The 11,901-nt window shown below is 35.0% G+C and overlaps 1 protein-coding gene across 4 annotated transcripts; it reads left to right on the top strand.

The window, feature by feature from the left end:
• The first annotated feature begins 424 nt into the window (after positions 1-424).
• LOC142615700 (transcription factor TGA2.2-like) lies at positions 425-11,552 on the top strand. 4 transcript variants are annotated; one of them, XM_075788458.1, is made up of 12 exons: positions 425-605; positions 1,198-1,379; positions 3,163-3,266; positions 4,185-4,261; positions 4,372-4,569; positions 4,969-5,043; positions 5,129-5,188; positions 6,686-6,763; positions 7,010-7,061; positions 8,202-8,473; positions 10,443-10,691; positions 11,114-11,552. In XM_075788458.1, the coding sequence occupies exons 2-12, from the start codon at positions 1,339-1,341 to the stop codon at positions 11,258-11,260; spliced, it is 1,353 nt and encodes a 450-aa protein (XP_075644573.1). In that variant the 5' UTR covers positions 425-605; positions 1,198-1,338; the 3' UTR covers positions 11,261-11,552. The 4 variants fall into 4 exon arrangements, with proteins under 4 accessions (XP_075644573.1, XP_075644574.1, XP_075644576.1 ...); XM_075788459.1 differs by lacking the exon at positions 425-605 and adding an exon at positions 629-850; XM_075788461.1 differs by lacking the exon at positions 425-605 and adding an exon at positions 1,619-1,693 and having other exon boundaries at positions 1,239-1,379.
• The last annotated feature ends 349 nt before the right edge of the window (positions 11,553-11,901 follow it).

Here is an 11,901-nt window from a genome sequence, read left to right as displayed (position 1 = left end):
CATACCGAATAAGGGTAAAGTCTTTTCAATTTCATCCCATGGGCCATGACCATTGAAATCCTCCATGAGGAGGAGAGGACAGCCATCCAAGGCCCACACGTGATTGATGATCACATGCTGACGTGGCAAACGTTGAGAGAACAGCATCATCAACTGTTTGTACACTAACTCCAGAGGAACAGAACTCCACACTAACAGTCAGCTGTAAGCTGCGAGATTGGCTGTATTGTTACTGTGTCAGTATCTCTGACACTATTAACAGCGAAGAAAACCCCCCCCAAAAAAAAAAAAAAAAAAAAAAAAAAAAAAATATATATATATATATATATATATATATATATATATATATATATATATAAAACAGAAAAAAACAATTCATGTCAAAGCACTATAGATTATTAAAAAAGAACATAAAAAAATCATTGGTCATTGGAAAGTGGAAGATTTCCACAGAAGAAGACGTCTAGAGATTGGAATTATCCAAACGTACCTCTCTCTCTCTCTCTCTCTCTCTCTCACAGTTAATACACAGTCCTACCATCATAACCATCATCACCATCATCATCATCATCTCCATTATTCAGCTCTATCCATTGAAATCCCAGGTGGGTTTGAGCTCAAACTTTCTAGTAATACTGACACAAAATCATTTTCCATACTAAATTTACTGTGTAACTTAGAGTTGGTAATTTTGATTTTCTCAAGCTTTAGAATTAAAGGGTATCTTTTTAGTTTTATTTTTTAAGCTAATTGGGCATCTGGGGTTGTTGGGTTGGAGTGAGATTAGTCTATGACAAGTCAGCATAGGGAAGTTTGACTTGAAAAGAGCTTCTTTTAGTCGTGGATTTTGGTGAGTTTGGGCTTCTGGGTACCGTTGGGTTTGTGCCAAAGTTTGTGTTTTTGTGACTTCAATTATGTGCATTTGACTTCCAATTGCTACTGTAAATTTGGGATTTTTTCTGTTTTAAATTTTGTTAAGTTTGGTTTCTGGGTATTGTTGGGTTTGCTTTGAACTTGGGTGTTCTTGATGCCCCAAATGGGTATCTTCTGTGTTGAGCTGTTGGTTTGGTGATCACTGACCTATGCAAGTGATCTTAGAGTGTTTCCGTAGTTGTTGGTTTGCTGTGTTCTTTGTGTTGGTTTTTAACTCCTGGATTGAATTTTGGTGGTTTTGAAAGTTGTTCTTTGTATTTTCAGTTTTGCAGGTTGCTTTAGGGTAAGGGTTTTGGGGTTTTCTTCTTTGTCTGAAAGGGGTGGACTAAGAGCTGATGAAGATGGTGATGTGTGAGAATTAGAACAGTTAGGGCTGGTGCAGAAGATGAGACGGGAGCAAGCGTGATGCCGAGCTTCGATTCTCAGTTAGCTGTTTCCAATGCAGTGTATGTCTTATGAGTATCTTCTCTTTTTCGTTTTTTACGCAGTACTTCATTTCATAGTCCTTTCAGAAGTCAAACTGGATGTGTGTGTTTGTGAATTAGAAAGCTTATGTATACATCTTTAAATATAAATGATGTAATTAGAAGTTATATACTGTTTGGAAACTCTTATGTTCGGTTTTTGGCCAATGATGTGTGTTACATGTTCGCTGAATATATACATTTTTTGAAGGGTTGGTTAGGGTATGAAAAAGGATTCAACCAGAATTGCTGTTGCGGACATATCTATTTCCAAGCTGAAAAATGAAGGGGCAGATGTAATGCTTTGTAGCATAGATGAAATACTTTTCTTTCAAGCGGTTTTTATAAATTCTATTGTTTTCCATTTTCTTTATCCAAAGTGTTTCTCCTCAGTTTACTTATTGTGTACTTGGCTTTCAAATGCACCCCTTGGTGATTTCTTTTAATGTGTTTATATTTACAAAAATATGATTTTTTTTTTTTTATATAAGTAAATATGATTTTAGTTTCTACTAGTTTGTAGAATCCAGGTAGCTCCAGTAAAAAAAATATTAATAGTTTTAGTCAGCGGTTGGAAATCAATCTTGGTTTCTATGTGTGGCATTAGTTAACACCTGAAGATGCTTATCAAAAAAAAAAGAAAAAAGTTAACACCTGAAAATGTTCCTGAGATTTTAGCTAGTACAAAATGAATAGAAGCAAATTTATCACAAAAAAAATGCCATAGTAAATGTTTATAATGTTCATGAGAAATGTGTTTCCTATTATTCTCATTCTTTCTGGTTAATACATTTTTTATTTGATAAGTAATTGAATCAGATATAAAAAAAAAATCTATAGAGGATGTTTTTAGTGGCAAAACTATTGATAAATAATTTCAATGCATTTCTAATACTGATTAAACATTTTGCAGAAAGTTTCCTATGTCCCTATCCTGAATCTGTTATTCTTCCATATTGCTTGAAAAAGCTTCATTTTAGATCTTCAATAGAGCATTCTTTTATATTCCAATTTGTTCTATTTCCTGTTCACAATAAGTTTTTTAGGCTGCTTCCAGATTTTAATCTGTTTTTGCCATCACTTTGGGGGTAATTTGATCATATATTGGTCCTGGTGTTCATTACATAAGACAGGGTGATCTATGTATAAAGGGTTTAGGTGGCTAGGGCTGGAAGTTTACTCTTACACTTCCCTTGGGTTGACCCTAGCATGGCATGACTGGAACCTCATCTAATGGCAATGATTATGATTATATTTCATGACCCGTCAAATAAACTTGCATGTGTTATTTCTGGTGTGAGCAATCGCTTCTATGCAATATAAAAAACAAATATTTGTGTAACATTCTACGGCTTTAATCAAAGCTTTTAACTGACCAATTTGTGCTTTTCTTATATATTTTACTAAAAAAAAATCATTGCTTTTCTTCCACAATATTTTCTTTTTTGAAGTTCAAATCAAAAGGATATATCCAATTTGTTACAATATAGTTCTTTTGTTGAGTATAGTATGGGGTTGGCCTAGTGGTTCTGAAGGCCTTATGAGACCCATGAGGTCCTACGTTCAAAACCTCTAGCCTACATCTTTGAGCAACCTCCAAGGGAGTCCTCCCTTTGTGTGTGTGGGATGAGGGGACTACACTCATCTAAGAGAACAGTCCCCCCCCCCCCCCCCCCAAAAAAAAAGCATCCAATATGACATTAGTTTATTGTTCTTGGGTGTAACATTTTGGGTGGCTATAAATTGATGGGAGTACTGTTTTCAGTTGCACAGAGGGAAATACAACCCATTCTTTTCGCATTTCTGATTTCGGGGTGTTTGATCAAGCAGTTGGATTTCGCTTAGAGGATGCGGTTAACGTGAGTGAAAGTAAGTATTCAGTAATGGAACTCACATTGATTAATTCAAGAGCAAACAGTCTTAAGTTGTTATGTATTTTCATTCTGTAGGAGCATAAGAACTATTCCGCATCTGGTGATCTTAGTGGAACTTTACTTTTTGACTTATCACAGAACTTCCTTTTTGGCTCTGAACAATCTTTTTACATATAATGGAGAAAAGTATGTCAAAGTAAAAGTATAGCATGTAATTTGCAAAAAAAAAAAGGGTTAATAAAAACTGTGTATCTCTTTCAGATTGATATATGATGTAAGAAAATCATGACTTATGAGTAATAATCAAATACATGGAGATTCTGTCTATTTAAGCAATTCAAGTCATCAGAGTACATGCACAGTACTAATAACTTTTGTTATGCAAGAGAAACATAGGAAAAGCTGTGTATAATGATGATTGTTGCTTTTTCTTGAATGGAATTTTAAATGAAAGACTAGAAAGAAACATTTATTGTCACATGGACACTCAAACTCTGTTTAACATATAGAAATCAAGAAAGAAAGATTTCGACATAAACTGCAGCAGTCCTTGATTCAATGCAAAATATGTACTTTATGGAGAATAACTTAAATAAAAAAAATGGTCAAATGCAACTGGAGATATCATATCTAAAGAGACCACATCAATCAGTGGCTTTGATATGCAGGATGGAATGATGGAACTAAGTCCAATCAATTAAATTTATTACCTTTAGTTTAGAACAAGAGACTCCAGGATAATACTGGTAGCACCTAATATAGGGTTGGGTTAATATGAGTATGACCTTTAATAATATTCCAGTAACACCCATAACTTTCTTGTACTGCAGTTAAGAATAAATCTATTGAAATCTATCTCTTTTCTTCTCTCCCTCACTTTTTTTGAGAAGGAAATCTGTATGACTTGATGCAGATACTGTGTTTAGTTCTACAAAAGTTAGTGGTCAAGCAGTTTCTTCTGATCCCCTTCATCTTTACACTTCTGATAAGGTGAATTCCTCTAAAGTACTAAACTTTCTTATTTTAAGTTGTAGGTGTACTATACTAGCCTTACATCTTTTATTTTCTTCTATTTATATGTTTTTCTTTTGGCAAAACAGTCACCAACTTCACTTGATATAAATCCATCTACCTTCCGAGTGGAGCGTCAGAGGTTGCCGTTAGAAAAGGGTCATCCATCAAATCTGGTTTCTGTATCAAGTGGTAATATTGAGAACTGGGAAGAGTCTGCCATGGCTGATGCTAGTCCAAGGACTGATATCTCTACAGATGTGGAGACAGATGATAAGAATCAGAGGGTAATGCTTTGTTTACCTCCACTCTTGAAATATTATTTCCTACCTTTTAATTATATAAATTTTAATTTTTTTTTTTTATAAAAATTTTTGCTAAGTAGGGGATGAAATCCCTTGTTTTGCACCCAGGCTCACCCCTAATGGAGAGAGCCGGACATGCCAATGGGCTTCGAATCCATTAGCATATATTTAACATGTTATTTTCTCCATTCTGCATATCTGGACTCATAATTAGATAATACCAAATATCTAGAATTATGTAGCACAAGTCTAAGGTTCCCAATTTAGATTTGTGCTCTTTTTTCTTGAATATAAGTTTTTTTATCCCCTACTCATTTGAAAATTTCGAGGATGTTAATCATCATAGCTGGCATTCTGACATTTAGGCTCTCAATTGTGCAGTTTGATAGAAGTCAATCTATTGCTAATGTGGCTTCCGATTCCAGTGACAGATCAAAGGATAAATCAGATCAAAAGGTTGTATGTATTAAACTATTTACATGAATTATATATGCACTTTCAAGAGGGAATTCATGATCTTTTGCTTGATTGCACTTTACAGACTCTCCGCAGGCTTGCTCAAAATCGGGAGGCTGCAAGAAAAAGCCGATTGAGGAAAAAAGTATGGGCTTATATCTTGCTGCATTGGTTTATCCAATTATTGTTCTTTCAAAATATTCCTTTTTTTTTTCTTATTTTTTTGTGTTAGTTGTGAAAACAACTATAAAACACAGTTACTGTTTTTATTTTTTGGCATTTAATTGCCAGCATGCAATTTCATTAGTTTAAGAATTATCAAGACCAAGTTTATTTACAGCTTTGTGAATTTTCTTCTTCATATAAGAATCAAACTGTTCATCATTTTTTTAGTGGGATTTAAATTTAATAGGAATTCGAACTCCTTTCTTTTATTTGGTACTAGTCTACTAGAATGATAGCATTCATAAGCTGAGCTTAGTGTAATCTGAACTAAATGTACCAAGCTTGACCTAACCCTAGCCCAACCAAATGCGAGCTCGTTGTCTTCTGGGGAAAGCTTTGCTGTTAAGGCTCTATTTATAGTTTATATTTTCTGTTATGGATGATAAAATGTTACATCTCTCTCTCTCTCTCTCTCACACACACACACACACACACACACACAAACACACTTGCAAAGGGAAGAGACAATAAATATAGTAGTGGTGAGGTGCTTATGGGGAAGCCAATTTGAAGTTTCCCTACTCTAGCATGGGATATGCTAGTTGCTAGAGAGAATGGGTTCCCTACTCTTCTTTCAACTTGATGTTTCTAGGTTTCCTATTAATTGTAACAAAAATCCTCAGGAAATGAGACAGACCTTCTTTTTTTCCAAGAAAGTATTTACACTGAACAAAACTCAATTTACAGAATACTCCCCTCTAATGAACGTGGCCCTAGCTTTATAGGTGCACAGATTGTTTATTTCTTGTTAGGCCTTTTCCACTATTGTCCCAATGAGAAAAGATCTCTTTTCTTTGGTACATTTTGTCTCAAGGGTTCCTTATCTGAAGGGAATATGTTCCTTGCTTTGGTGGGGACGCCACTTGGTTTTTATACTTATGTGACAAACTTGGCACAGATGCCTTTTGGGGTCTCAATTTATGGCCCTCTCTAGACTGAGCTCCTGGGGCCTGCTGCAGTTAGTTTCCTATCATCTGGGGCTTAAGCCTTTTTCTGCCTGTTTCCTTGGCCTTCTTCAGGGTTAGATGCTGTTGCTGTTTCCTGGATTTTATTAAGGACTATGTTTGTCTTGGCTGCAGCCCTGTTCACCAATCATTTTTTTTTAGTTTGTTTTAATCTCAGCTGCTAGATCATCACTAATTGGCCCATTAATTTAAAAGAAATGCTGTGAAAATAGATATTATTGGTAATCAATCTTTTTAAGTACCTTGGATGGATTTTGCCAAGTAATATACCGTTACATGAAATTTGGAAGTAGTACTTATGTGTCACATCCTTGCAGGTTTTTAATAATTGTAACCCCTGTTTCCAAAAAAAGCACGCTCCTTAGTTATCTTTTGGCCATGGAGCATTTATAGTTGCAAGCATCCCTAGTTTCAATAATTCTCTTTATTTACTTGAATTGATTCTGGTGTAGGCATATGTCCAACAGCTGGAGAGTAGTCGTTTGAAGCTGACCCAATTAGAGCAGGAGCTTCAACGAGCAAGACAGCAGGTTAGTTTTGGTTAATTCTTCATAATTAGATTGCCTAGTTCTGCTTCATTTTTGGTAATTGATGTCCTTGTTAGGTGTGCATAGCTTGCATATTTATTTTCAAAAATCTTTAGCCTTTGGCCTTTGGCTTAGTTGAGAAAGGGTAGGTTGGAGTTCTGGTAGGTCTTAAGTTCATCTTCCCGCAACCTTCCCCCCCCCCCCCCACAAAAAAAAAAAAAACTTACTTCTTCATTTTGTCTCCTGTAGGGAATCTTTATATCAAGCTCAGGAGACCAAGCCCATTCAATGAGCGGAAATGGTATCCTTCCTTCAAGTTAATTATTGCTCCTACTTCAGTGTGTTTCAATTTTATTTTATTTTTCTGGAACTAAAGAGACTGCTTCATGATGATTGAGGGATCAGTATTGGATTATTATGACAAGTTTATTGGAATAACATATTCAGGGTCGTAGCTGTCTTGTATAAAAAAAAAAAAAAAATTTGGGATGGCATACGCAAATGACTTGTGTCTTATATGTACATTGGACAACTGTTGTTAAATCATGTTCTTAGGATTACGGTTAAGTGATTAAATTTACCATTTTTTAATAGCTTAAGTTTTTGGGTGAATCGGTAATTTAAGACATGTATTATGTGAATCCACCAATGCTTCAAATGGTAATGATAAAATTGAACTATATTCCAAAATGTGTGGGATGATTGCAAAGCTTTTTTCATTGGAGTTTGTAAAATCTATCCATTTTCTTAATCAAGAGAAGTTTGTATCTATTTTATATCTCTACATTGTCCATTATACTCTGTTTAGTGTTAATGTGCTTCATTTATGAACACACACTCTCTCTCTCTCTCATGTGTCCAAGCTCTCACACATGCAGGATTTTTTTAGTTGTTAGCATTTAGTGTGCCACATTTGATGCATATGTGCAATGAAGTGGAGGTGTACTTGTACTTTAGGCAATTGCTGGATATGCAGAGGTAGCAGTGGTGTTCAATGTAGTTGTGGTGATGGTGCTTGTTGCGTTACCACAATTTAATTGAGTGTAAGGTTGATTTTGATGGCATTGGAAATAGTTTAGGTCATTAGCATGGAGGAGGGAGTTGGTGGGGGAGGGGAGGTGAATTGGACTCATGAGATATATATATGTATGTGTGTGTGTGTGTGTTTAATACATTTTCATAAATTCCCACTGAATTCAGTAAAATATATTAGTTAAATAAAATTCATTCTTAGCTGATCATTAATGCAAAGCTTTCTTTGGAAAATTTTATTATTGCCACCTTTGCAGTGTCAAAAATGCATTGTAAATGCAAATATGTCTGTGCATGTGGGCAGGCAGAGACTATGATGTAGTTAACTGTCTTCCAATTTGATCCTCTTTCTCTTAATTAAATTTCATCACAAGAGGTAGATTATCTTGTTAACTGTGTCCTTTTGCAGGGGCCATGGCATTTGATGTAGAATATGCACGGTGGCTGGAAGAGCAAAATCGACAAGTTAATGAACTGAGATCAGCAGTCAATTCTCATGCAAGTGATGCAGAGCTACGTATTATTGTTGATAATATCTTGGCTCATTATGATGACCTTTTTAGGTTGAAGGGTGTCGCAGCCAAGGCTGATGTTTTCCATTTGTTGTCTGGTATGTGGAAAACACCAGCTGAGAGGTGTTTCTTGTGGCTTGGTGGTTTCCGCTCATCTGAGCTCTTGAAGGTGAGTTAATTTTGATGTTTTGATGGTCTCCATGGGTTAGGGGTAGTTGTTGAAGATTTAGTGGAATTGGGTGAAGTCGTTAAATAAGCATAACAGTTATGTCACACTGAAAAATGAATGGCCTTAAAATATTTTCATTTCTAGTCCTCTAACTTCAACAAGTGATTCTATTAGATGTAGAACCAAGTTGTGCCAGTTTTATGCAGTACATGTAATTATACTTATGCATTTCTTGGGGTTTGGCATAGGATTGCTGACAGATTACTGCCTCATTAAGGCTTTGGTTGGTTGAGAGAATGGAAAATTGGGAGGATAGAAAAGTGGAAAAATACAATATATTTGTGTTTTGTACAATGTATATTTGGTAGAGAGGACAAAAAGTTGGAGGATAAAGAATAAATTACTATTATGTACTTATTATTAAAGTAGAAGGGTGGTAAAGTATGGGTAATTTTTTACTTCCTTCTCATGACCATTTTCTCTCCTCTTTTCTCCCCAATTTGGAAGGAAAATAAATGGTGGGCTAGGGTGAAAAGCTCAATCTGCCCCATTTTATTCCCTCTCCCTTTTTCACTCCAACCAAACAATGGAAAATTACATTTCCTCTCCCTTTTTACCCAACCAAACATAGTGTTAGTGTTGTGCCTTTTACTAAATAAAAGAAAAAATGATGCTAGAGTCATTTGCAGGCGTGAAAACTCTCGTAATGGCTTGAGCTTTTTGGTCTTTTTGGTATGGTCCATTATTTAAGCCAGGTTTTTAAACCCTATACTTTAAGCTCTTAAGCATTGTTAGGCCCATAAAAGCAGTGCTATTAGGACTGTTGGCTAGTCCTGATAGCTTAAACTTAAGATCTGGACTGTATTCATCTTTGGTGTACTCTCCATAAGAGACTTTTTCTTTCTTTTTTGCTAAGCAGAAGGTATGATGGTTGTGAAACCCTGGCCAGATTAGTCATTTAAGGTATTGGCATCAACAATTAGCACTCTATGCAGGTTTTGCTATGAATTATATTTGCAGTACAGTGATCAATAAACTATTCCTGCTATTTATAAATTATGGTTTGTTTTTTTTTATATTTATTTTTATTAGTAAGTAGTTTTGATCTTTCTGTATTTTTTCTTTCATTGGTTAAATGGCTAAACTGTGAACCAGATGCTTGGTTCTGATAAGCAGTTGTATTTTGAAACTATGACAGGATGTTTTGCTGATTTTAACATATGTTTTACTAAATCCTAATTAGCTTTTACATTTTGTGTTTTTTCATGGGCCCCCTCACTAACTGGAGTTATTCCAAACAACTCAATTGTTTTTGTTGGTAGTTATGCTATTTTTCAGATTCAAACCCAAAATGTCTCTTTTATTTTTTATTTTTTTTCACCTGTCTTTTTTGATATTGTTGTTCTTAATCTAATATAACGTACTAGTCCATGAATAGGGTATCCTCTTCTGAGTCAATGTGGACTTTTTAGAGTTTGCATAGTTACCTGTTCATTTGTTTTGCATGATCTTAGATTCTGATGTGAAGTTTGTATTAGAATTTCCATAAGCACCAATCTTTAACCAAAACTCTAGAGAGATCAAGTAATTATTTCAATTAATGGTTTGATTCCAACTCCTACATATTTGGGTGCAAAGATGCATTGCATTTCATTACTAGTGCTGTGCTTGGTTGCTTCATCTATGTTCACTGATTCTTTTCTAAGCTTTTCTATATTCTCATATACTCGTTGGTTCGTTTTTCCATAAATTGACAATCAACAATCTATAGTTTATCAGTAAGTTCATATCATCAAGAAGTTGATAATTATATTTGTACTTGTATATGGATGATTGTATTTTTGTTAGTCTATTCTTAACAGTATTTCTCAATAGCTTAATTCATGTGGCTTATTGTTGTGTCTGACATCCCAAACCATTTCTTAGTTCTTCCACCTAATACAAGCGAAATGAATGATTTTGGTTGCAGCTTCTTGTAAATCAATTGGAGCCTTTGACAGAGCAGCAACTAGTGGGCATTAATAATTTGCAACAGTCCTCCCAACAAGCGGAAGATGCATTGTCTCAAGGGATGGAAGCGTTGCAACAGTCCCTGGCTGAGACACTGTCTAGTGGCACTCTCGGTTCCTCAGGTTCATCTGGGAATGTGGCGAACTACATGGGTCAAATGGCCATGGCTATGGGTAAGCTAGGGACCCTTGAGGGGTTTATACGCCAGGTATTTTCTCTTCTTTTTGCTTCTGCCCCTTCTTAACTACTGCATAACTTGAGATCTAATCTTGTAAGATGCCTTTTATATTACAATTTGGCTTTCACGGACCAGAAAAAAATTAAATTTGTTGTAAAATTCTTCACCACCAAATTTGGAAATGTTAAAAATTGGAACAGTTAGAAGTTTTTTGAGTTTTGTAAATAATAATTTATGGTTTATTCATATGAAAGTTTGGTGACTTCTCTAATATATTTGGTAAAATTTGGGATTCATTGTCATTGTTATAAGGCTAGTACCAAATTATCAAAAAACAGAAAAAAAAAGGAAGAAATAATGTTGTAGGAATTTTTCCCAATGTCATTTCTTTTCTACATTATCCTTATCTATTATTATTTTTTCTTTTCTTTTGTGTTGGTTAATATAACCAGGCTGATAATCTCCGGCAACAAACGCTGCAACAAATGCACCGTATACTGACAACACGACAGTCAGCTCGTGCCCTCCTTGCGATACATGACTACTTCTCCAGGCTTCGTGCTCTTAGTTCCCTTTGGCTAGCTCGCCCCAGAGAGTGAAAACCTTTGTGCTCCAAAGCTGATCGGTAAAACTATGTTAGCTGGAAAAAAAAGAAAAAGAAATCTCACTGCAATATTGACTCTCTAATCCAGTACCAGCGATACTTGGTCATCATTACAATTTTTTCTTTTCTAAATTTTCTTGTGTTGTAGTCACAAAATTCCTGTGTATCATTGGTGTTAGTGTTGCAATGTCCATCATATTTAAATTATTGTATGATCTAGAAATAGTATTGTCAAGGAGCTACATGTATTTTGATTGTTATCAATAATAATGTCATTATTTATGCCATGTGACTTGAATTTTTAAAATGAGTACGAAATATGGAGCAGGATCCATTTGACTGGTTATATTAAAGGAGTTTTCCCATCAAACTCAATTTAGTGTGTCAAGATTCATTTCTATAAATTCCACATTTCATTGCTCTTGTTTTCCTTGCCAGTTGTTCTAGACTTATCTGCACATTACCTCTTTTTCCTTAAGTATTTCTAAAAGAGCAATGTGAGGGACATGCCATTTTTCTTATATATATATATTCTGAACTTGTTAAGATGGTAAGTTGTGATTAGAACGTCACTTTTTTATGGATCGATCACTTACACCACTTTATTATGCACTAATTACAACATGTCGTCTCAGC

The sequence above is a fragment of the Castanea sativa genome, chromosome 11, assembly GCF_040712315.1.
Source record: "Castanea sativa cultivar Marrone di Chiusa Pesio chromosome 11, ASM4071231v1".
Lineage (NCBI taxonomy): Eukaryota > Viridiplantae > Streptophyta > Magnoliopsida > Fagales > Fagaceae > Castanea > Castanea sativa.
Note: the sequence above shows the minus strand (reverse complement) of the source record. Positions and strands in the feature narration are given on the sequence as shown.